At 38.6% G+C, this 27,299-nt stretch overlaps 2 protein-coding genes across 2 annotated transcripts; both read left to right on the top strand.

Annotated features, from left to right (window-relative positions):
- Positions 1-14,206: 14,206 nt before the first annotated feature.
- Positions 14,207-18,877, top strand: LOC113021572 (interferon-induced very large GTPase 1-like). Its single transcript, XM_080300686.1, has 2 exons — positions 14,207-17,422; positions 17,474-18,877. The coding sequence occupies exons 1-2, from the start codon at positions 14,207-14,209 to the stop codon at positions 18,875-18,877; spliced, it is 4,620 nt and encodes a 1,539-aa protein (XP_080156812.1).
- Positions 18,878-24,720: 5,843 nt separating this feature from the next.
- Positions 24,721-25,749, top strand: LOC113020061 (uncharacterized). Its single transcript, XM_080300685.1, has 2 exons — positions 24,721-24,760; positions 24,957-25,749. The coding sequence occupies exons 1-2, from the start codon at positions 24,721-24,723 to the stop codon at positions 25,616-25,618; spliced, it is 702 nt and encodes a 233-aa protein (XP_080156811.1). The 3' UTR covers positions 25,619-25,749.
- The last annotated feature ends 1,550 nt before the right edge of the window (positions 25,750-27,299 follow it).

Below are 27,299 nucleotides of genomic sequence, written 5' to 3'. Positions count from 1 at the left end.
AGATATTTAAAAAACAGTTTTGTTTATTAAAAAACACTATATCGGATTCATATCGGTATTGGCAGTTATCCAAATTTATGATATCGGTATCGGTATCGGACATAAAAAAGTGGTATCGTGCCATCTCTAATACAGAAGTGTGCAAAAGTCTTGAGCCATCCCTCATTTCTTCATAATTTGTCTCAAATAAGGCAGACTTTCTTGTAATTGTCAAAGTGCTGAGCAATGGTAATGAAAGTAGCTGTAGATAATCTTATGTCTGTTAAATGGTTACAAGTTATTTTTTCTCTAATGATTAAAATTGTATTCACTTATAAAGGGATTTTTTGAGAGTTATACCACAAAGTCAAGTACTTCTGGTTTAAGGCTTTCTTTTTCAGAGAAGCTACAGTAATTAGATTGTACGCAGTGAAGATGTAAAACCATTAGCAAGATAATCAACCTCTGTGGAAGTAGTGTTCAGGTATGGTCTGCACTGTGCTGGAATACACAGAACACAGGCATCTAAAATATCAATTTTAATTATGAATACTGATTTTATAGTTTAGTTGTGTATTTTATATACCTTTTATAACTTTGAAAATGGAATTTTAACTGTTAAAAAAAAGCAGCTAATAATAGTTTAGATTGAAAATGAAATGGCACAATCCACATGTAATAACTATGATTTAATGCAATGTTTCTGTCTTGTGTTTTGTTTTTACATGATCCCACAGCAGAAGGGATGGGAATTCTGCTGAGCAAAAATGAGGTAAGATTATTGTAATGTTCTTTATCATAGCTACAAGCCTCACTTCTATTTGAATGCTATATGTTTTTGTAAACATGTCTCTCTAAGATTTACAATCTTCCAACTCAAAAGTTGAAAAATAAAAGCCTTCTGGTAGTATATTCCTCTCTGTTCTGACTACCTTCCCTCTCTTCGTTACCATCCGACTGTAGTTCTCCAGTCAGAATGACATTCTGATGTAGCTGATGGAGATCCTAATGGTGTGGATTAGTAAATCAATATCTTCTTGTCAATCCAGTTTGATGTCATCTGTGTAGAGGAGGTGGCTGCCAATTGCGTAATTCTGTCGTCGGTATCCATAGCCAGTCTTGCAGAGGGGATTCAGGCCTATGCAGAACAGCAGTGGGGACAGGGCATGTCCTCAGTAAATCCTGCACTTGATGGTGACTTGTGCTATTGGCTTGAAGTTGGCCTCTAGTGTTTTCGCCGCATCGCCTTTGAATTCCTGATGAAGGCTCTTAATGTCCTTTTGATCTTGTGCAGTTCTAGGCATTCCTGGAAATATGTGTGTCATTCACTGAATCATAGGCTTTCCATTTTTATCCATTCCATTTCCATTCTTGCAAATGTGAATGATTTCTACAAGTGAATTCAGCAACTCAACTTTCAGTTGGCATCTGCAGATGGCACGCCAAGAAATAACCGCCGGTTGTTTCTGGAAGTATTCCTGAGCCCATTTAGTAATGTCAGTTACACATGCCGATTAGCATCAGTGTCATCTCAGGGCCCGCAGACCTTCGACTTTTTTCCTTACACAAAGAGCCATCTTCAGTTTCTCTGACTTGTTTGATGATGTTATGCACTGTAGATGAGAGTTGCAAAGCCTTTGCAATTTGATGTTGAGGAACATTGTTTTTGTATTCCACAATCTTTTTAGTCACTCTTTCACAGATTTTAGAGTCTCTGCCTATCTCTTTTTTATAGCTAATCATGTTACAGACCTGATATCAATCAACTTAATTACTTGCCTTACCGTTACCATAGTGGGATCCAGTGGATGAACCTGTTGTTTCTGACGACTCACCAAAAAATGATGATGGCACAGGAGAGGTTGATGACCTCAATTCTGTACCAACTAAAACAATGGAGAAAGGTAATCTCATTAACTCTGTATTGTTCATTGTGTTTATGTTATTACTCATACATTTGAAGCTCTGGTGGGCCTGCTGCCTTTTGAATGATTATATCAGACATGAAAACTTTCTAAAAAAGTACTACAAATATTTACTTTATCTCAGTTCCAAAAAATATATATGGTTAATATTTGGTATTTACCTCTTTAAGCCCTAATTATGAATTTTTGGCATAAAACTTAATTAAAAAGTAATCCTAATCAAAATATGGGTGGAAAAATCATGTTTATTTTGAGTAAATGCAAAGGCATCTCAGTGCTGTTGATATTTATTCCTTTGAACTAGTTCTGCAACTCTGAAATAATAATCTATGCCAACTATAAAACACGTGAGGGACAGTTTTGTTGTGGGTGCTGCATATGTACTTTTTGCGCTTGATGTATGAAAACTGAATCTTCCTGTGCATCTTGGATGTGGCTCTCCTTTTGTCTGCTACTGGACCTAAAACAGACTCTAGATCAAAGAAGATCGTCTGGTCAGGATGATTTTGTAGACAGAATCTAGGATGAAAAGTTAAAAATTAGATTTAATGTCCTGAACAAGAATACGTTTTGAACCTGCTTTACACCATTACACCTGGTCTATACCAGTGTGCTTCAATCCTTCGGCAAGTCTCACCATTTTTTGACATCCATAGTTCTCCCCTAGTTGACTTCTAACAGGGTTTTTTTGGTCAAGCCATCTTTATTGTAAAACTCAGTAAGAGCCTGTATTTTTGAAGTAGGCAACGAATTTAGAAAGCTCTAAATAGGAGATGAAAAGAATCTCTTTCAAAATATATTATAAATGACCTCCACACATGGTCTCACTGACCATTATTTTTATTAAACTTAAATGGTCTTGATGCATGGTCAATCATCCAGGTAAGAAAATCCAGAAAGTTGATTCTGTTCATCATGTCACTCGGATAGGTGATGGAAATGAGTGACGAAACGTTTCTTCCACGGAAAACACTATGTCTAGATGAACATAATCAACTTTTTGGTATTAAATGTTTTAGTAAAAATGGCTGGCATGCATGCATGCATACATACATACACAGAGAGATATCTATCTATATCTCCACTCCCATCCACAAAGGCAGAATTCAATGAGTTAATTAGGAAATACTAGCTATTAGATACTAACCAGACTAATAAAAACACCAGTTTTGTAATCAAGCCTCTAGAAACAAACAAAACAAACAAACAAAAAGCTAATACCTATTTATTGCATTCTTTCTGGTTATTACATCCAGATCTGAAGAGGCCTAAAAATATCTTTTAAACACTAATTTTTTTGACTCTATAGATGAGTTTTTATCAAAGCTAAATGCTTTCTTTCATTCAGTCAATGATGTACAATACTAAAAGAATGCAATTTTGTGAAACTATAACCTTGTGATTTCTGCTTCCCCCCCCCCCTTAAACCTGCATCAAAAGAGACGGACAATACAATTTTCAATGAAAAGGTAAGACTTATGTTCTAGCTAATCATCAGAAAGACAAGGTTTTTTTCAAAAGCTGTATAACTTCTGTTCGGATGTCAAGTTCCAGTTTAAGAGAATACTACAGGATGCATTTCGTCAGGAAAATGCAGTGTGAATAGCTGAGTGATCCGAGTTAAATTTTTATAACTGCTGAATCTTTGGTGAGAAAAAAAAGGCAAATGAGCTGAAATATACCAAATCAGTCACATGAAAGCCAAAGTACAGAACTGTTGAAAGCTGAAGTACCAAAGCTTTAAAGTTGGCAAGTAGCTGGACATCTTATATGTACATTAGGAAAAGCTTACTAATGGCAAAATAAATTTTTGAATTAGCAAAATATCTGAATTAATGTTGAAATATTAAATATTGTTTAAACCACTTGAAGAGTGGAATCATGTATTTTAAATGTCTAAAATCAGGAATCTTAATCTTCTCTGTCTTAAGAGCTCATTCAAATCTTTGGGAAGTCATCAGGTGACACTAACCTGCTGAGTGTCTGTGCATGTTTTTTTTTCTTTTCTTTTTTCTTTCTTTTTAAGACTGTGTGTTAGTGGGGAGATAAACTATACAGATTAAAATCAGAGACATTAAATTAGGTTAGATGAGTTGAAATGTAGGAGAATCCACTACAGACAGATAAATGGTTTCATTTCTAATTAGCCAGACACAAAAGATTATTCTAAAAGTCATCAACTGACTCCAACTGCCCAGTTTTGAACCATGTGTCTGCTGAAGACAAAACCACCAGGGAAAAATGAGCCTAAAGTTAGTGTGCCAATCAGAATGCTCCATCATTCCCATAAGTTTAAATTCATCAATTGAAAATAACCGCCAAAAGCTTTAGGTTACACTGCAGTAAATACTGACATACTGTTACTCTGTGGCAAATCACTATCAAATATGCCTCAGGTGTGACAGTGTGCAGAGGCAATCTGTGGAGTGTGAATAGTGGGCCCAGGTGCAGACAAACCAAAGTGTGGAAACAAACTTAATGGGAACTTAAAACGTGATGTTTATTGTAGAGATGGACCGATCCGATATTACGTATCGGTATCGGTCCGATACTGACCTAAATTACTGGATCGGATATCGGAGAAAAATAAAAAATGTAATCCGATCCATTAAATATCACGAAAGCACCTCACAAAACTTGCAACACGCCGTAACTCACCTCAGAACGTTAGCATGTTGGAGCAGTATGCATCACGTGATAGAGCGGCTGTGGCATGCGGGACCTGTCGGTGGTCTGGATAGCATTTGGAGCTTCGCTAGCAACCCGGCATTTCATCTCCGACAAAGTTATCCCCGAGAGAAGTAAAGCAAGTGTGTAAGTCCATCTCTGACTGTTTGTAAAGCATTCCTGCGTTAAGCTTAACAAGCGACTGCCTCTTCTTGCTGCTACTTCAATCATGAAACTGCTTAATGATCAGCTGATCGGCTTTTCTGTCGCGAGTCCGTGTCTCTGGTTTGTTTTTGGCCCACTTTGCACCAGAAAGAGGAGACCAGCGGCTGAACAACAGCAGCTCGTTTAAGCTTGATCAGCTGTTGTTAGAATTTATTTAACATTACTTTCTACACCAGGATCCTTTTCTACGCAGCTGACGGCTGTAACTGTGCAGGGGCGGATCTAGCAAAGTTTAGCCAGGGGGGGCCGATAGGGCATTAACTGGGAAAAGGGGGCACAAAGACATACTTTTCTTTCTTATTCTCATTTAAAATGTCTAGCTTTTAATAAATAATTATCTGACAGCCAAAGTTTTAATCTGATGTAAAATGTATAGAAGTCCATTACTGTATATAGTAACTGTTAAGTCTAATATACCCTAGTAAGCTATAGTACATTTTCCTTTGGGAAGGTACCATCTGTGCAGTCTGCAATTTTGTTGAAGAAAGATGTTGAATCTATTTAATATTTCTTGAAAAATAATTGATTTCTGTGCATTTTTTTCACACTGCATCAAATTAAGGTTGATTACGTCGATTAAGCATCATGAGGTGGAGCGTGAGGGGTGGTTCCCTATTTTTTATTTATTTATTTTTGTTGTTGCTGGGAGTTGGAACCCTATTAGTTAGGTTGCTTAATATTTATGCTAAGTACTCTTTAAAATACCAGAATAGGGAGGATGGTGTAGGTTTAAGTTTATTAGATTGATCAGTATTGCTGAACTATGAAATATTTTTTTTTTTGCATACAGGTATAACAGAATAGCTTTAGTGTAGTTGTTGTTTTAAACTTGAGTATGAACTTATACAAAATGCAGCAAGATATTTTAAAAAACAGTTTTGTTGATTAAAAAACACTATATCGGATTCATATCGGTATCGGCAGTTATCCAAATTTATGATATCGGTATCGGTATTGGACATAAAAAAGTGGTATCGTGCCATCTCTAGTTTAGTGTAGGCTGGATAACGGTACAAAAACAAAAGGCAAGGCAAATAAACTAAAGTGGGTGAGCTAAAAAAAACAACCTAAAACCGGAACATACACCTAAAACCTGACATGAGAAAACTGAAACATAAGGACTTACATGAATTCATGACCTGGAAACAAAGCAAATGATCTGACAAGGAATTACTGAAAACACACAGGAGGTGATCAGGGGAAGTGGAAACATAACAACGTCACAGGGGAAGAGTAAAACTAAACACATAGAAACACAAGACCTCTTCAAAACAGGAAACATAATGAGACAGAGACATGACAACATGAACTTGACAACTTAAGACACACAGCCATGAAGACACAAAGGAAATCTGAAAGATAAAGTATAACAAAGCAACCTAGGCAAAATAGAAATGAATTTATAATAAACATAAACATCAATATAAAAGTATAAACTCAAAATGCTGTGTCAAAAGACCCAAAATTGCAACACAGTGTACCTGTTGAAAAATTGCTTCTAAATCCAAGACCGTAAATCCTATCCAAATAACCCTTGGACCATGAGGTTTTGTAGGACTTGATCTATGCAAGAATCAGAGGCGGAGCCAGACATTTTACACACCGGGGCTTAGCCATAAAGGGTAGTATGCATGAGGGGCGGGGGGCTTAGAAATGACGGAAAGATTTATTAGGCTGTGTTTTGAGTTTTGTTCAAAAAAAGAATAACGTCACATAGGAAAAAAAACATATATCACATATGCAGGACACCTTAAACTAATTTTTTAATTAGGCAGTGTCGGGAAATCAGTTTTACCCTGGTTCTTTTAATTCCTTGAGCATCCAGAGATGGCAGCCGGACTCAGTAGTCATTTTCACAAAATCTTTATTCATCTTTATTCATCTTCATTTAAGCATGCACTTCTAGAAGGGAAGATGAGGCCGGTGCCCCTCTGCAAAAATCTTCACCCCTTTGTTAGTTACAGCCAGCTTTATAGAAACGTCCCCATCATAAAACCCCCTACGGTGTGCTGCAAACTCTGTCTGTGTCTATGTGCACGAGCACATGGATGCCTACATGTGCGCGTTCCCGCGTGCCTATATGAGTGCTCGTGTGTGACCATGTGCACATGAGTAAGTGTGTATGTGGATGTGTGTGCGTGACAGTTAAAACACTGTGGGTGTAGGTAACTCCCTAGAGGTCATAAAACCCCTCTCACTTCCAGACCACAGGTATCCAGTTACAATGTTGAGACCCCCACCCTAAAACTTAATCTGGGGAATTTCCACTCAGCATTAACTCTTCTCTGTTTTACTTTCACAGCTCAAGTGGGGGAGGGGTACCCTACTCCTAAATTCACGACAGATTATATTGAGGGCAGTGTCAGTGTCTCTACAACAGTTCTACATTCTATGATAACACATTTCTAAACTCTACATCAGCTAAATATTCTACAGCAGCAAGGCAGATCAAAATCAGGGCTGTATCAAGACACGAGGACTAAACTCCAATTCAACCAGAACTGATCGGGAATTAAAATAGGACTACAACAGTTCAAAATCAGGACTACTAATCAAAACACTGAAAATCATCATAGACCTGCACTAGACCTATTTTTTGATTCTACCAAAGTCCACTATTTAGATTCAGAAAAGTTTATATAATTATTTAGCCTTGTTGTGCAAACAAGCCTGCATAACTTAATAAATATAGAATTTGAAAAATAACAAACCTAAAAAGTTACACTAGGTACTAGATACATGTTCTGATGAGTTTTGGCAAACAACCATTTGACTAACATGTGTGTCTCTCCTGCTCTTGTTCCCTCTCTGTTCCTCTCTCTCCCTCTCTGTGCTGACAATCAAGCCAAACACCAGCATCATCAAATATACAGTTGAAACCGGATATTTACATACTCTTCAGATAAAAACACAAACACTTTTTAATTGTAACATCAAATCAGACTAAATGTTTATTTTTTTAGATTGATAAATATAAAAAACACATTTGTTAAATTTAAGAGTAAAGAGAGAGATTGTAGGCAGCCAATACATTGTTAACACTAAGTGAGAACAGCAGAGCAGAAAAAAATAACACAAAAGTAGCAGAGCGCGACAAACTGCACCCGGCAGCAGCAGAGTCAAACACGGGTGCCATCATACCAGAAGCTGAACGCACTAAGGCAGATTGCGGCAAGTTAGCTAGGCAGAACAGACTCCAACTTTTAATCCTGTTAGTCAACGTGAGTCTAAGGGTATTAATGAAATATTTCACTGATTCGATAGTTCAGTATTAAAGAGATTTTGCTCAGCTTTGGAGTTAGTAAACTTGATTACCCTCTGGAGTCTGGGGAATAATTGGCCGTTTTTTTTTTTACTACTTCTGATTTTACCTTTGTATTTCATCTTTAAAAACTGTTTACCTGTTTTTTTTTCTCAGCACAATGCCCCATGTTTGAATTTACATTTATTTTTTGTTCTGATTTACTGTATTAACACAGTTGACTTAAAATCACACAACAAACATAAAATCCAAGGAGGAAAGTTACATGTTTAATGAAATGGTAAATGGCCTGTATTTATATAGCGCTTTTCTAGTCCCTAAGGACCCCAAAGCGCTTTACATATCCAGTCATCCACACATTCACACACTGGTGATGGCAAGCTACATTGTAGCCACAGCCACCCTGGGGCGCATTGACAGAGGCGAGGCTGCCGGACACTGGCACCACCGGGCCCTCTGACCACCACCAGTAGGCAACGGGTGAAGTGTCTTGCCCAAGGACACAACGACCGAGGCTGTCCAAGCTGGGGCTCGAACCTGCAATCTTCCGATTACAAGGCGAACTCGCAACTCTTGAGCCACGATTGCCCCATCGTGGTGATCGTGGCGATCGTATTTGCATTTTCATAACTTGAAATACAAATATAAATTGTACATTTTAAAAACGTACGCACAAAGTTTGCAAACACCAACATTATATATTATTATTTACCTAAAAATGCTGTCAGTGCCTCAAGTGTTTTTGTGCAACTATTTAACACTATTTACTCAACAATCAGGTGTCACAATAAGATGCCAATGAAATCATTTGTTACATTACAGGCCTAAAACCTGCAACAGGAGGTCTATCGCTTCTATTTTCCACCTTGATACAGCGTTTATATTGCAATCTTCCCTTAATGTCTTTTTGGCCAGCATCTGTGACATACTTATTGTATTGACATACAAAACAAAGCAAACAACTACACTGCACACTAACTACACAACATTAACACAACACTACACACTGATTATAAATTCCCAAAACGCTAAATGTAACAAATCTCTTACATCGTAAAAATTGCTATCGCTATCTCTCCTCTCTCTTTCTTGCCACCGCCATTTGGAAAACCTTCCCCTCACTCTAAGATAAGGGGTGTCAAAGTCTTGCTTTTACCATCTCTTCTTGCGCTAAATGTGACAATAGAATTTATGATAAATGATTAAATAATTAAAAAAAATTGATACATTATTATCAATAATTATTATTATTGATGAATTATTTGTCATAACTCTGGTTTTCTGTGGTCTATCAACACAATTTAAAAACTAGTATTTATTTTGAAGTCCACACTTTCAACACAAATTGACACAGACATGCAGTGTAGGTGCAACTTACTGCTATATCATTTTAAAATGGTTATTTGGATTATTGGTTATTTTGGATGTGTCAGCACTTTCGTTGACTTCATGTCCAGGAAACACACAGACTGAAACTCAAACTCAGGGCACACAAGCTTAACAAAGTAACTGGGGAGGATTGTTCATAAACATAAACTCACAAAAAAAACAAACTAGACCCAGAACATGAGAACAAGAAACAAAACACTGGAAAAAGAGAACCTAGAAACGTGGAACTGACAGTGAAAGCAGTAGCACAGGGAGACTTACACACAGGCAGAGATAACACAACTAAGATCACTGAGAACCAAAACCATGAATCAACAATACCCAAATAATAATAATAATAATCACAAAGTCTGAAATGCTGGGTCTGCGAGGCATACTATGCTACATTAAGAACTGCATAGACATTGTTAAAGTGCTTCGAGAAGCTCATTAGGAGCCACATCATGTTGTTCATTTGTCCCATGTTTGATCCGTACCAGTTCGTCAACAGAGCTAATAAGTCTACAGAGCATGCTGTCATCACATTCATGCTGTTCTGTCCAACTTGGAGGAGAAAGAGAGCTAAACACGGCTTCTTTTCATAAACTTCAGCTGTGCTTTTAACACTGTCAACAGTGTGGTCACCAAGACTGGTAACCACACTGTTGGACATAGAACCTCCACACTCCACTTGCTTCTAGATTAAGGCCTTACTAAGTAATTGGACATTGAAGATTAGAATGGGCACCCCACCTCTTTGCATCCATCAGACTCAGCACACAGAGCTGTGTGCTGAGTCCCCTGCTCTTACACCCTCTACACACACAACTGTACTCCTGCCCACATCAGCGACAAGCAGTTGTTTCAGATCAACAAACGAAGAGGCTAAGGAACAGCTTTCATCCCTCATTGATCACCATGCTTGATGATGCTAAGTTTCAGACAATCAGATCCAATATAACTCTTATGAACAATGTTTACAGTGTTACATTACAGTCTCGTGTTTACAAGCTTTCAACTGCAGTTACCATTGGATTTTATATCAGCAGTGGAAAATAGAGACTATTGCAATATGGAAACAATTGATGTATATATCACAATTGTTTCAATATAAAAAAATCTACCACAAATTCTACCACCCTGCCAGCAGTTCAGCCCCCAGTATCTGAGTGATGAAGGATTACGCTGGACTGAATTTCATGAATGATTCTAAGCATTCCTCCTGCTTTTCACTGAAGGTGTGCCATTGGTTGCCCCAAAATTGCAAAAGGCTATTATTTCTTCACTTCCCACAAAGGTTTGCACTCACCAGCCACTTCATTACTTACACCTTGCTAGTACTTGGTTGGTCCCATTTTTTTGCCTTCTTAGGTGTCTTAATACTTTGTGGCACAGATTCAACAAGATGGTTGAAACATTCCCCAGAGATTTTTATCAATATTGACATGATAGCATCACACAGTTGCTGCAGATTTGTTAGCTGGAGATCCAATATACAAATCTCCCATTCCACTACACCCTAAAGATACTGTATTGGCATGAGATCTCATCACGGTAGAGGCTATTTGAATACAGCAAATTCATGTCTATATTTTAAAACCCACTTTTATATTATTTGATCTTTGACACATGGCACCCATCAGAAGAGGGGTGCATTGTGGTCATAAAGGGATGGACATAGTCAGCAACAATACATAAGTCCATTGCTTCAAGGCAGAATTGATCCAAATGCTGAAGTAGAAATCTAGACTCGTTAGACTAGATGACGTTTTGTTTAATCTTTTTGCAGTTTTAGTGAGTTTATGTGAATTGTTTCCTGTTCTTCCTGTGTCTGCTCCTGCTCTTCCCCATCTGCTTAAAAGAAGTTGTTACTTGAGTCACCTTTGCCTTCCTATCAGGTTAAATGCATCTGGACATTGTCTTCTGGCATAAACAATGCATTTTCTTCCTTTAAATTGTCACTCACTGGGTATTTTTTCTTTTTAAGACCATTCTTTATAAACTTGAGAGATACTTCTGTGGGGAGTTCCACTTTATGAGATTCTCAGACTAACCGATCTAGCACCAACAACTATGCCACATTAAAAGTCACTTAAATCACCTTTGAACTTCAGTGAGTCGTCTTGACCACGGTGCATGCTTAAATCCTAAATATACTGGACTGCTGCCATGTGATTGGCTAATTAGATATTTACATTAACAAGCAGTTGAACAAGTACACTTATTGAAATGGCTAGTGTCTGCCTGTTTGTGTGTCTTTGTGTATGTGTATGTACACAACGTGAGTGCTGTATTTTATGTTTTTATTTTTGAATGTTGTTATTCCTGAATAATTTGCCAGTGTGAACTAAAACTCATCTTAACTGACCGTTTTCGAAGACTGAGTCCTTGAATGAACCTGGTGTTGCTGAACACTCACAGAATGAGGACATCCCCGGAGGAGAGGATGAATTCAAGCCTTCACAAACTGCATATTTGGAGAAAGGTAACATCTTAACAAATAAATAGTTGTACTGCACTACAAGGGTATATATTTCATTGATAGGTTTGCTGTATATAATACAAAATTAACTCTATATTTATCTGTTTGTTAATATAAACAACATGCCATCACCAATGTTTTTCTATTAATGTCTTTATTTTACTATTCTCAGTGTCAGTAAAATGAGTTTGCCAACGGCACAAACAGATATATTCTGTAACATGGGCTTAGGTATTTTATAGTTTTATGAAACAATAACCTTGGAATTTCTGCTTTTTTTCTTTTTGATCCTGTAGGAAAAGAAAGAGAAAATGCAGTTATTAAGGAAAAGGTAAGAGTCAGTTTTTAATGCTTTTTCTTTTTTTAAATTGAAGAACTAATGTATGTTTAAAAGAGAATGTCTGTTATTAACTGATCAGAGTGGGACTTGGTGTGATCTTCTGCTGCTGTAGTCCATGTTCTTCAGTTTTTAACTTCAGAGATATTCTTCTGCATACCTTGGTTGCAATGAGTGTTTGACCTGTGACATTAACAACACATTTTTACCCAGATAATTATGGCTTACTGGGGTGGCTGTAGCTCAGGTGGCAGAGCAGGTCAGCCACTAATCAGCAGGTTGGTGGTTTGATCCCAGGCTGCCTCCTGGCTGCATGCCAAATATCCTTGGGCAAGATACTAACCCCATGTTTGCCTACTGGTGGTGGTCAGAGGGCCCGGTGGCGCCAGTGTTCGGTAGCCTCGCCTCTGTCAGTGCGCCCCAGGGCAGCTGTGGCTACAATGTAGCTTGCCATCACCAGTGTGTGAATGACTGAATGTAGTGTAAAGCGCTTTGGGGTCCTTAGGGACTAAGTAAAGTGCTATATAAATGCAGGCCATTTACCATTTACTTACTGGTTATTTTCTCTTCTTCAGATCATTCTCTCTAGAGATGATTCTGTGTGAAAATCCCAGTAGATCAGCAGTTTCAGAAATACTCATGCCAACCTATCTGGCATCATTAACAACATCAAAGTAACTTAAATCACAGTTTTTTAAAAAAAAAGTTCTGCTACATTTTTTCACACTTTATCGGGTTGTCTTGACCATGTCTACACAGCTAAATCCTAAATATGCCCAGTTGCTGCCATGTGTTTGGATACTTTTGTTAACAAGGTGTGTGTGTTGCTGTTGATGTGCTTTTCTTTTCTGACTTGTGAATGTTGTTAAGCCCACAATCTGTGAACTAAAGCTCAACTAAACTATTTTTTCCATAGTGCAATCTATTGAAAGCCCCTGGTGTTTCTGAACACTCACAGAAAAATGATGACAATACAGGTGGAGAGGGTCACATCAAGCCTGTACCAACTAAAACTAAGAAGAAAGGTAACATTCTATGACATCTTAAACAAAACAATTTATTTATACAGCTACTCATTCTAGGTTGTTTTTGTTTGTTTGATTATTAGTTTCCCACATTTTGGCATTAACTTCATAAGATGCAGTTGTAAAGTAATGAGACCATAGCAAAGTCTTGGATGTCAAGGACCTTTGCATCTAACATTTTTAGTTGATTGCAATTGATTCAGTTCACATTACAATAAATCTGGGTTTCTATAAGAAATGGATTTGATCACAGGGTAATTATGGGATAGTTAGAGATTTAGGGAATTTATGGGTGTATTCAATATTCAGTTATATATTTGAGGAACACATGAAGGCAGTCCATAAACACATTGTTTATATCTGTAGAATTATGAAAAGACTTCTGAGTTGAGTCATAGGTAATTGTGTATGTTTTTGTTCTTTGTTTTGTTTTGATAAGATTTCCCAGGCCTTATCTCTTTATTTCTTCTTAGTCTCCTTCTGGGTGGTATTTCTATTGGAGTTCTATCATAGAGTGTGATTTACAGTCTAATCAGAACAGCTCAGACACAACCCATGGTCAAAGAAGGCAAAAATAAATTGAATGAAGACTTTTGGCTGAACTGTGTATTGCACCTTTTTCCCCCCATAGTCCCTTAATCTGTCCCTCTGCTGATCTGGTAAATCAATTGTCTTGTGCAGGTACCTCCAATATGACAAGGAGTGTAAGCGAGGATAAGGTCAGAATCTTTTTTATTTACTTATTTATTATTGACTTATTTATTTATTTGTTTTTTAATGTTTATTCCACACAGTCTTAAGAATTTATCAGTTTATCAGTTCCTAAGTGTGCTTTATTTCTTGCAGCAGTCAGTGACTCAAGTAAAAAAACGACAATGTACAGGAAACATTGAAGGACTTCTCAGCAGGCTTCACCTTCAAGACAAAAAAACAAAGATGTCACCAGCAGACTTACTTAAAATATGTCCTCCTGTGAAACAGATCCATGACACATCTGAGAAAGATCTAGCGCGTACATTTCTTCAGAAGTTATCAATGCTGGACTATCGAGCCAGATACATTCCTGTAAGACAAGACGATGCTGATGTGAGCTATTCACAAACTGTTACGATTTCTGACAGTGATGACTTAGATGCTCTATTTAGCACCAGTGTAGATTCCCAATCAAAAGAGTGTCATGTGCATCCAATGGATGTTCAGATGGCAGTATTTCACTGCTCAGACAGTTTTCTGAAGCAGAACATAATTACAAAGCTATCCCAGTGTCAGTACGCCTTACCTTTGCTTGTCCCTGACCCAGTCACAAAGGATATTGAATGTCCTTTGTGGACATTCAGGCAGATAACAAAAACATGGAAGAAAACTAAAATCAAGGGTGATTCAAATGCCATCGCCATGAAGACAATGCCCATTTGCAAAGCTGAGACACCCATGGTGTTTTTCTTCCGCCTGGGTTCACTTCCAGTGTCAAAATCTCAGCTCATGAACACTGTGATCAATGACCGTCACAGCACCTTCTTCCACAGGAACTGCCCAGGTAGCACCAAATCTCGCCTGCTGATGGATGGTGTGGCAGAGATTGCCTGGTACTGTCCAGCCGGAAAACCCAATGACTCCTTCACAGACTGCATTGCCTTTTGTAATCTTCATGGTGATGCTCTGTCATTTGAAAAACAGCGTGAGATACTGATTGAAAAAGCTTCAGTCACTGTTGTTCTTGTGAGAACTCTGGAAAAAGGCCAGAAAGGTACTACAGTCATCTCAGACCTTTACAGGTCACCAAAGCCTCTCATTATTCTCGTTGCTAATAATGATTGTGGTGCAGTTCAAGTCAAAGATGGAAAATACAAAGTGGGTCTGAAAGACAGAAGCCAGTCAGATGTTTCTGAAGAACTGAAAGGAATTATCAGAAAGATTTTATATGAACCTCACACATCCTTCCAGCTTGAATCAATGGCTAAAGTCCCTGGAGTCACAGTGGATGAAGATGATGAAGTCTGTCAAAAAGGGAAATCAGCTGCAATGAAAACAGTTAAAATGCTTCAAGGGATGGAAATTTCAAAGATCAAAGATACATTTCTACCTTGTCAAGGCGATCTGTGGCATGAGTGGTGCAGAATAAATAAAGAGCTGTATCACCTTAAAGGAAACATTGAGATGGAAAAAAGTCATAAGCAACAGCAACTGAATAAAATAAGACAAAATCAATGCAAAGCTTCATGTAGTGAACTGATGAAGTCATTCACAGAAAGCCTCTTGTCTTTGCCATCAAAACAGAAGGAGTACTTCCTGAAATGGACTCAGATCTTAATAGATGCCCTATCCACAGATGATCTCTCTTCAATTCTCCAAAGCTATGATGAAAAGTGGACTGAGGTCTTGACTCTGAAGAAGAAACACGACAAATCTGATCTGTTAACAAGCAAACAAACAGAGCTTGAAGAAATCTCCAAAACACTGCAGTCTGCAACCTTTGGCCTGGAACACATCTTCAGAGAAATGGGACAGATCTATGAAGCCCATAGAGCAGTACAAACACAGAATAAACTGACTTCCTGGTCTAAATATCCAAAGTTGGCTGCAGATCTGATGATTTCAGGACACCCAGTGGAGCTGATGGATGGTGATGCAGGTCATGTGCCTCTAACATGGATCTCCAGTCTTATAAAGGAACTGATTAAAAAACTAGGTGACCAGAGAGTTTTTGTGTTGTCAGTTTTGGGCCTACAAAGCAGTGGAAAGTCAACAATGCTGAATGCCATGTTTGGATTGCAGTTTGCAGTGAGTGCAGGCAGGTGCACCAAAGGTGCCTTCATGCAGCTGGTCAAAGTGTCAGAGGAAGTCAAGAAAGACTTCCAGTTTGACTATTTTCTAGTGGTGGACACTGAAGGACTGCGGGCTCTTGAGCTGGCAGGAAATGCTACTCTTCATCACGACAATGCACTAGCGACATTTGTTGTTGGCCTAGGAAGCTTGACACTGATCAACATCTTTGGTGAGAATCCAGCTGAGATGCAGGATGTCCTGCAGATTGTTGTTCAGGCTTTCATGAGGATGAAGAAAGTTAAACTTTCTCCGAGTTGTGTGTTTGTTCACCAGAATGTGACAGATATCGCAGCTGCTGAGAAAAACATGGATGGGAAAAGACGCCTGCAAGAAAAACTGGACCAGATGGCTCAGCTAGCTGCTAAAGAGGAGCTGTGTGATGCTGAGTGCTTCAGTGATATCATTGACTTCGATGTGCAAAAAGATGTGAAATACTTTGCTCAGCTATGGGAGGGAAGTCCACCGATGGCTCCTCCAAATCCAGGCTACAGCGAGAGCATCCAAGAGCTGAAGAACATCATCCTGTCTAAGGCTAAATGCTCTCCTGGGATCACTCTCTCACATTTTAACAGAAAGATACAAGACCTGTGGAAAGCCCTGATGAATGAACAATTTGTTTTCAGTTTCAAAAACACATTAGAAATTGCAGTTTACAGAAAACTTGAGGTTGAGTATGGAAACTGGACCTGGGCCCTAAGGAGCAACATGCTGGTGATTGAAAACCAGCTTCATACCAGAATTGAAAATGGAGAACTTGACAAGGTTGAGCGTAGTGATCTTTTCAAAGCAATGAGTGAAAAATATAAAGAAGTAGAAAAAGATATGTCAAAGTACTTTGAGGATGACAGAGACAAAGAAATGTTGGTTCAGTGGAGAGGCCGATTTGAAAACAAAATAAAGGAATTCCAAGAGGAACTGGTGAGAGGAGTGGAAAGAAAACTGGATGAAGTTATTCAGCAGAAGAAAGCTTGTAAAAAGCTGGATGATAAGAAGACCGAATTTGAGAACAAGCTGCTGCAAAAGAGTAAAAAGCTTGCTCATAAGTTAAAAGACAAAGCAAAAAATGAAGAGGAACTTAAAAAACGTTTCAACTCAGTTTGGGATTACTGGGTAAAAGAGTTAACTGCAGATGCACAACCCATTCAGGACATCAAGCTGGATGACGATCAGGCAAATATCCTTAATGACCTTGGTTTTGAATGGAATCTCATATTTGAATGCAAAAAGAATGGCAGATACAAAAAAATATCTGAGGTTGGCAATTATTCTGATTATATTGTCCTTGGCAAGCACCAAGATACAACAAGAAAAGGGCTTGCCAGCCAAGTGGCTACATTTTTTGAAGTTGGTGCTAAAACAATAATACATTACTTAAAGAGACCTTTTGAGCATGAAGACCAGGAAATGATAAGATCCCTCATAAACAGTATTGAAAAACAGTCTCTTGATGCCATTATGAGCAAGCCTGTAGCAACAAGAGGCTACAGTTCAACTTACTTACAAGAAGTGGCTAAAACAGTTCAGGACACAGTGACAGAGTTTGAATCAAATAAGAAATGTGCTTTCAAGAAGGAGTTCAGAGTTGACCTGTTACTGTATGTATTTGACACTGCTTGCAGTTGGCTTTCACAGTCTCACAAACAATACAAAACGAGCAATGATGCACACACTTACTTGGAAAGCAAGAAAACACAATACTACAACATTTTCAGCAGCTTTTGCAAAGGAAACTCATCTGCTGTTGTGTTTGGAGAAATGATCTGTGAAAAACTGAGGGTTTCCATTGTTGAAGCAGTCTGTAACAAAGTTGCCATTGATCTCGCTGGAGAGATGAGGTGCACTTTCCCAGCATTTAATGGGAACAGACTGAACTTAGAGAAACATTTGTTGAAGTCACTTGCAGAGAAAGAGGACTTTGATGCTTTCATCACCTACATCCGAAATCCGAGGAAGCAAGTAGAAGCTTTTATCAAAGAGAAAGTAAACGCACACATGCTTGGAGAGCACAAAGATAAAGCACTAAATATACTCAGGAAAAATGTGGAGGACATCAACAAACTTGTCATTCATGCTTTATTTGACACAACAAAAAAAGTCAAAACCCAGAGAGGAGACACAGACATGTGGGCAAAGGAGTTTTCTAGTCTCCTCAGTGATAAACTGACCCTTGATGCCATGTCTTGTCAAAACTTCAAGGACATAAAAAATTTTGACTTCCTTCAAGAAACGATTGAGAAAGGCCTTGTGTCCATCACAAAGACGATAAGCCAGACTTCGCTGGATAAGATGAAGGAATTCAGACTGAGACCTGATCAAATCCTCATCGATCAGCTGTGTAACTGCTGCTGGGAAACCTGCCCGTTCTGTGCAGCTGTTTGTACCAACACAATTAAAGATCACAGTCCTGAAGATCACAGTGTCCCCTTTCATCGATCTCAAGCAATCAATGGTTGGCACTACAGAAACACTGAGATATTGTGTGTCGACTTTTGTACAACCCAAGTTGCAAGTGAAGGAAGTTTTTACCCTTGCCATGACTCAAATCATACCATTCCTTTTAAAAAATACAGAACTGCTGGACCACCATATGAAAATTGGAGCATTACCCCTGATGAGTCTAAGCTCAAGTATTGGACATGGTTTGTGTGTCAGTTTCAGGAGAAACTCGAAAACCACCATGGTTTAAAATTCACACAGCGTGGTGAGATTCCCAGTGAATGGAAAATGCACGATAAAAAAGAGGCTATTCAAAGTCTGGATGAAATGTACAGTACAAATTGAACAGTTTCAGTTTTACACATTTTTAGTTTGCTGAAAATCACAAGACCTGTTTTACCATGATTACTCACAAATAAACTTTAAAACATAATGTTAGTGATTTAAACATTACATGTGGGTGACAGAATGGTATATATATATTTCTGCTTTGGTCACATAAATGCTCACACATGAGAGAAACATTCATTTTGAGAATATAATGAGAATTAAAACCAAATATATTGTTGTGAACATTAACGAATAGTTTATTGTTTTATTTTTAATGAGAAATTACAATATTTTTCTTTTTTGTAGCTTCATGAAACATTTCTTTCGATAATGTGTTTATGTGTGTGTTCTATTCTAATTTTATTTAGATGTAAGGTGTAACAAATGAATATTTTATCTTTCTGATGTTTATGTTTCTTTATGTTTCTGATTTGACATACGAACTTTAACTTCATTTAAATCATCACAGCATGTTTTACCTTTTACTCAAATCTGAGTTTATTTTAACTATTGAATATTTTTAAACAATGTTGTTTCGATTATTTGTGGAATTGTTAATCAATGACAATAAAAAAGTGGAATTTGACCTCATGTTATTAATGGTAAATGGCAAATGGCCTGTATTTGTATAGCGCTTTACTAGTCCCTAAGGACCCCAAAACGCTTTACACATCCAGTCATCCACCCATTCACACACACATTCACACACTGGTGATGGCAAGCTACATTGTAACCACAGCCACCCTGGGGCGCACTGACAGAGCGAGGCTGCTGGACACTGGCGCCACGGGCCCTCTGACCACCACCAGTAGGCAACGGGTGAAGTGTCTTGCCCAAGGACACAACGACCGAGACTGTCCAAGCTCGAACCGGCAACCTTCCGATTACAAGGCGAACTCCCAACGGTGTTTTTATGTAGCCTATCTGTTTAGTCAATTTAATTAAAAACTTACAGATGACTTCTTATTTTATAGGGTAATCTTAAGATAAATATCAATACCACTGATTTTTTTTGGACACTTTTTCTTCTTTCTGAGGTAACTTCCTCCAAACTATCATTTTAGACCATTCATTGATACTTCAACAAACATCATGGATGTTTGTTGTCTCCTCCTGGCCTGTGGTTCTAACTCTCACCAGTCCTCAGGCCTCCTTCCTTTTGCTTAGTGTGCAATCTCAAAGTGCTGGATTTGGGGTGAACGCTGACCCTGTGGGATTCCCAGGTAATTTTAGCTGTCCTCAGTGTCTGCAAGATTGTCTTCTGGTAGTGCAGTTGTGACTGCCTTCCCTCTTGCCCCATACAGGGTGGCCCATTTATATGGATACACCGTAATAACATGGGAATGGTTGGTGATATTAAAGTCCTGTTTGTGGCACATTAGTGTATGTGAGGGGGCAAACTCCTCAAGATGGGTGGTGACCATGGTGGCCATTTAGAAGTCGGCCATCTTGGATACAACTTTTGTTTTTTCAATAGGAAGAGAGCCATGTGACACATCAAACTTATTGGTAATGTCACAAGAAAAACAATGGTGTGCTTGGTTTCAACGTAACTTTATTCGTTCATGAGTTATTTACAAGTTTCTGACCACTTATAAAATGTGTTCAATGTGTTGCCCATTGTGTTGGATTGTCAATGCAACCCTCTTCTCCCACTCTTCACACACTGATAGAAACACCGCAGGAGAAATGCCAGCACAGGCATCCAGTATCCGTAGTTTCAGGTGCTGCACATCTCGTATCTTCACACCATAGACAATTGCCTTCAGATGACCCCAAAGATAAAAGTCTAAGGGGGTCAGATCGGGAGACCTTGGGCGCCATTCAACTGGCCCACGACGACCAATCCACTTTCCAGGAAACTGTTCATCTAGGAATGCTCGGACCTGGCACCCATAATGTGGTGGTCCACCATCTTGCTGGAAAAACTCAGGGAACGTGCCAGCTTCAGTGCATAAAGAGGGAAACACATCATCATGTAGCAATTTCAAATATCCAGTGGCCTTGAGGTTTCCATTGATGAAGAATAGACCCACTATCGTTGTACCCCATATACCACACCAAACCATCACTTTTGTTGTTCCAACAACAAAATCTTCTGCGTGAACTGAGGGTCCTGTTCCAATTTTTGTTTTTCCCATTCTGCAAATTCTGCGCGCCGATCTGGGTCATCCTCGTTGAGATGCTGCAGTAGCTGGAGTTTGTAAGGGTGCCATTTCTGAGTAGCTAAGATCCGCCGAAGGGATCTTCGACTAATGCCACTCTCCAGTGACATGCGGCGAGTGCTACACTGTGGGCTCTTGCTGAATGAAGCTAGGACAGCCACTGATGTTTCTTCATTAGTGACAGTTTTCTTGCGTCCACATTTTGGCAAATCCAACACTGAACTGGTTTCATCAAACTTAGCAAGCAGTTTGCTAACTGTAGCATGGGAGATGGGTGGTCTCGTAGGGTGTCTTGCATTGATATCTGCTGCAATGACCCGGTTACTGCGTTCACCAGATATCAACACAATTTCGATCCGCTCCTCACGTGTTAACCTCTTCAACATGTCAATGGCTGTGAACAATGGCTGTGTATTTACCTGTGCATTCATCCATTTTCTTCCGGTTGTCCGGGGATGGATCATGGGGGTGGTAGCCTAAGCAGAGGAATCCAGACTTCCCTCTCCCCAGCCACCTCCTCCAGCTTGGAACACCAAGCTTGTCTGAGGGAACACCAAGGCGATCCCAGGCCAGGTGAGAGATATCTCTCCAGCGTGTCCTAGGCCTGCCCAGGGTGGGACACATGAGCGTCTGATAAATATCACCTTTTTGCGCCCCCCATATAACTCACCGAACTTAAAACAGCTTTCAAGTGCTTATGTTTGTTTTTATGTTAAAGGAAAAACACGAAAGCACTTAAAAACATTAATCATCATCATCATCCTAGGAATCGGCAAGTGTTTTCATTCACTAGAGGGCACCAAATAGCTATAAAGATCTCTGCAGTCCATTTCTAAACACAAGCAAACCAAAATCCAAGATCATCTAAAATTATAGTGCTGTAACTATTTATGACTTCTTTCTTTTTTTCTTCTTTTCTTTTCTTTTTGTATTTTAATCAGAGGTTAAAAATATTGATGATTAAATTTTCCTTATGTGTTGACTGTTGTATTATTTGTATGTGTCATTAAGGTTTCATGCTACACCCTTTCAGTTTGTCACTGGATTTCTTAGGATCAAAATGAACTGAATTAAAAACAAACAAACAAAACAAACTAAAAACCCTACTCTGACTGAAGACAATCATAAAGGGTATTCACTGAATACTCATGATATACTTACATTTGCTTTAAAAGAAAGGAGTTTGAGTAAAAAAAAAAAAGGTCTTCTTTCTTTCTTTTTTATTTTTGTCATTATGTCACTAAGTTTCTGGCACCTGAAATTCACACAGAAAAAATGTCTAAAATAATCTTTTTACCTCTTGAGTTTTACGAGAGATGGTGAATGTCACTAGGCCTTTAGGTTACATTTTACAGTTACATTCTTTGTGGCATATTTCATTTAGGGAATTATTTTTCATCATTACTGTAAGAATGAAATGCAGAAAAGTGAACAATGGAAGAGAACAATGATAGTAATAGCATAGCATCTTGAAAAGATGTAAAGTATAAAGCCAAGTCTGTTTCACTGATGACAAATAACAAAGGTAATCAACTGCTAAAATAAAATCTTCCTAATAATTTTCAATCAAAAATAAAAATGATCCTATATGATCCTTTCTTACATGACATGACTCTGCAGTCCACTTGTGGGAGAGAACAGCTGACAAGGTAACAGCATTCATTTATGTTTTGACCCATTCATTATATATATTGTATCAGTGGAGTGTAGCCACTTTTACAGAAGGGAAGCAGAGATGATTCTCACCCTCATCCCCCCAAAATGCACAAACAAACAAAAATGCCTTCCTTCACTATTTACTTATTAGACAAGATAAACTGAATCTGAATAAAACATACCATTTGTACTGTCTGTCTGCACTACATGGACATCATAATAACATCATAATCTTAAATCATCATTCATGTAACATGATCTGACTGCTCAACACATGGTGTGTCAAAGTTCATTTAGTAATTTTATTCTGTATAATATGTTGGCTGTATAAAAGCATGCTGATAAGAATACAGTTATTTGTAATCTTTACAACATAATACTTTGATCAGGGTAAAATAAATTTATTAGTACGTGGGTGTAGAAAAGCTTTTACTTGGCATAAAATCCAAAAGATTTATCAAATGAATGAAGAAATTTTATGACCTCACTGCATTTATTTTGTTTTTTTAAGTTGCCATGTATTAATCTGCTTTGACTCCAAGCTTTGAGTTCAGTAGTTGAATTTTGCTCATTATTATATTTTTTGCATAATCTGTTCTTTATTCTTGTACTTTAGATTTTCATATTCTAACCTTGTTTTTCTTTCTGTGTTGTACTGTTTGTACTGGTTCTCAGCCCTTGTGGTTTCCCATACTACATTTTGACTTGTTCAGCTTCTGTCGTTTACTGTAATTTATATTTGCTAACACAATTGAAATAAAGGTGTGTTTTATTTTGTGTTAGTTCTTATCTGAGTCTACATCTGGGTACACTTCACTCCATGACAGGGCAGTGCTAACAGTTTCATTACCAGTATCATTACCAGTAAGCCCAACCCAAAATTTTCCCGTAAGTGATAAGGTTTCAAAGCGCCACATTTTTTTCTCTTTTTACCTTTGTGGGAGGGATTGGTCAGAAGCAGAAATATAGTGCGACATATAATCATCCTCTGATCTTACTCTAAATATCTCAGGGGTACTAGGAGGATTTCTGACAGGGCAGCCGTATCTAAACAGAAATGGTGAGTTGATCAAGCAACAAATTTCTGTCATTGTAATGGTAGCCGTAGAAGAGTGTCATGCTGACAAGAACATGATCATTTTTATTAAAGCTTTATGAGAGACTGAAAACTTAGTCAGCTGGAAAATCAGAGAATGTGCAACAAACAAACTAATCAAAACAAATAATTTTGCTCTGTGCATTTTTAAGTCATCAAGGCTTCAAGAACTTCTTGACTGGTAGTTAGGCTTGCTGAGAAACTGTCTCTGCGTTTCATTGCAGACATGTCATAAGAGAGAGGCACTAAAAATGGACTTTGTTCAGTCCATTTAATTTGTTATTGCATAGCAACAGGAAGAATAGAGAATTTTTTCTACTGACACACAGATACTTCCCCCATCAGTTTGTTATTATGGTATAAAGATTAAAAAACTTTATTCTTATCACCTTTATTCATCTTTTATAGCCACGATAAGAGACAGTGAATCTTTAAAATTTACCAGTAAATGTCTGTTGCACAATTGGGTCATCCTAAGAAGTGAGAAAAGTTGGCATGTTTGCAAACTACTATACTTGCAAGAGTTCACTTTTAATAAAGTTCTTAATTTGTAAAACAAATAAACAAAAATATGTTTGCATTTTAATCATTTTACAAAAAAATCTTTCTATGTGATTTCATCTTTTTTTCTTTCTTTCTTTTTAAATTACTTTGTCCCGTGACTGTAATGGTAATAAAGCCGCTGGATGGAAGAGAATAAAGATAATGCAGCACCTGGAGGTGGAAAATAATCCAAAACCAATTGAACTACATCTGTGAAAGATAACAAAGGTAGTCTAGCATTTTAACATAATATGAAAGGTTTGCCAAACAGATTTTATGTTTTTCATCCAAGTGAGAATTTGTTGTATATTTTTTTTCTGCCTCCTTCCTTTTGGTACCATATGCTTGTTTTATCTAGCTCTATATGTAATACTGCAGTAGTGCAAGTGTATTCTGACATGGCGTATTGGTGCATGGTTGCTCTTTACGTGGTTTCAGGTATGACCACTCTTTTAGTTGGAATCCCAGTAATGAAGTTTGCTACTCAGTGAGCAATAAAACTACAAGAAGACAGAGAGAAACTATGTCTGCATCAACTGCAGTTAGTGACAAAGGTAATATTTGTAATAATATAACAATTGTTTTTCTCTGATAGTGTCATTTTAATTCTTTTGTTTGTTTCTGTTTGTTTCAGTGCTGCCTGACCTCACGTTTGTGCTAACCGGTGAGCGAAATGCCATTGACTTTGGACCGAGAAACATTTTATTTGACCATGATGAAGAAAGAAATGCTGAACAATTTTCATCCAAACTATATGATTTGTGTGGCCGGCACATCTCGGTCATCAACATTCTTGGTCTGCAAAATATTGACAAAATTCCTTTAAACCAGGGAATTCATGCCTTTCTCTTACTGGTACCATATGGTCGGCATAGCAGCCATTACACCTCAGGGGTTCAGTGGCTTGAAAAAGCTTTTGGGAAAGGATCTCTTCCTTATGTAATGACTGTTGTGACTCGGTGGCCGGGTGAAAAATATGAAAGTGCACTGGCAGACCTGAAAGCTAACAGTAGATTTAGTGAAAAAAGATGCCACACGTGCACAAGAGGCATGATGGATGCCAACGAGATAATAGATCTCTTAGAGAAAATAGATGTCATGGTCTCTGAAAATGATTACCACTGCTACAGTAGACTCAAGCACATGAAGGAACATGAAGAGCTGGACCAAAAAGAAGAAATGGTCAAGAGAGGTGAGATTTTAATATGTGGCGGATTGATTTTGACACTTTATGAAAGTTTAGGTTCAAAGGGTTGTATTTTTGTTTTTAATTATCTGAACATTTGGATGTTGTAAAGTTCAAAAGTTTGACTTTACAGCAAACTTTACCACAACTGTCAATCAAGGCAGCCAACAGAGCATGGCTGCTTTGAGGGCCAGGGCCAGTATTGCAGATAACAATACAGATACTGTTACTTTCAACCTATAAAGGCAGCTTATGTAGAAGAGAGCAGTGTGTCATGATTTATGACACGAATAATTACACGTTTTCAAATTCTGAATCAATTTTAATGATCACTAAATCACTGTGCCGGCTGCCCCAGAACCGGAGAGGCCCAATCAGTCTAGGATGGCTCAGCTGATGTCAGTCAAGCTCCCTTGTAAGGCTGGCAGCAGGCTCAGAGCTGCTGTCTGCGCCTCTCCTGACAGCAGTAGCCCTGACCAGCCTCTCCAGCACCCAGGTTTGGCATTTGGCCTGGTCCTAAAGCCTGGCATCTGCACTTCTTTCGCTGCTGCATGCTCCCTGTGCACTGCGGCCATCTCTGCGTGGTCACCACATCCAACATTGCAAGCTGGGTTTTGGCACCACTTGTAAACCCCAGTCACTTGCAGTCACTCAGTACGCTTGTAAAGAACTTTAATTATTCCTGTGATGACCAGACAGCTTTCCAGTTGTCACCACACCACACCCCTTCTACCTGGAACCAGCTGGACTGAAAAGGGAAGGGCGTAGTTGCCTGATGAGCTGCACCTGCCCTGCCATCCTCCCTGACCGTTCCCCTCAAGCCTGCTGCCTGCTGCTTCCCTGCAGTGGAGCCAAAGACCACACCTCAGCCACAGACTTCTCACAGAATTAAGTTTGAATTGTAATTCATGTACAACAACTTATGTATTTGCCATTAACACACAGTTATTAATAGGTTATCGAGGTAACTTTTCTTTTGCAAGTAAAGCTCTGACCTCGCTCTGACCTCATCTGTCAGGCTGTCCATCCCCACTGTGAACAGTGAATTTCACTCCTGCTGCAAACTTTACCACTGTCTCCCTGTCCTCATAGATGTACTGCAGCAGCCATTGTTTACATTCACAAAGAAATAGTGCAACTGCTTCTGACCTTCTCAACACACACTTTACTTGTCAGCACTTTAACATTGCTATCTTTCATCATACTAAACTGCTGTAATTCCTTTCCAGCTACAGCTCTCCTTCTAGCCAATTGCCTACACTGAATGTCAATTGCCTAAATACAGTGCAGGCAGTTATAATGTAGGCTGGATTTGTTACACAAAATTATATGTAATTACTAGGGGTGCAGCAATACTCGTATCGATATTGAACCGTTCGATACAGTGCTTTCGGTTTGGTATGCATATGTATCGAACAATACAACATTTTTAATTTATTTTATCAACTTTTCTTCTGACGATGCTGTCTGTGTTGAGAGCTCAGTGGATCTGCGTTCGACTACTCTGCCTAGGTTGCACTGTCGAGCGCAGATCCACTGAGCGCAGCGCAAGCTAGCGAGACAGAAGCTAAGCTCGTTGCAACATGGCAAATTGAACCTCCCCCCCCCCCCCCCTCATTCAGATCTGGCGTTTGGAACTATTTTGGTTTTCATGTGAAGTATGACCCTGAAGGTAAGCGCATCATGGACAAAAGCAAAACAGTATGTCGGATGTGCCACGCAATGCTCAATTACATTGGATGGGAACTAGTGCGTTAGCGCAGTTAGCTCGTTAACGTGTTGACGCCGTCC

Source organism: Astatotilapia calliptera, chromosome 4 (assembly GCF_964374335.1).
Source record: "Astatotilapia calliptera chromosome 4, fAstCal68.1, whole genome shotgun sequence".
NCBI classification, from domain to species: Eukaryota; Metazoa; Chordata; class Actinopteri; order Cichliformes; family Cichlidae; genus Astatotilapia; species Astatotilapia calliptera.
Note: the sequence above shows the minus strand (reverse complement) of the source record. Positions and strands in the feature narration are given on the sequence as shown.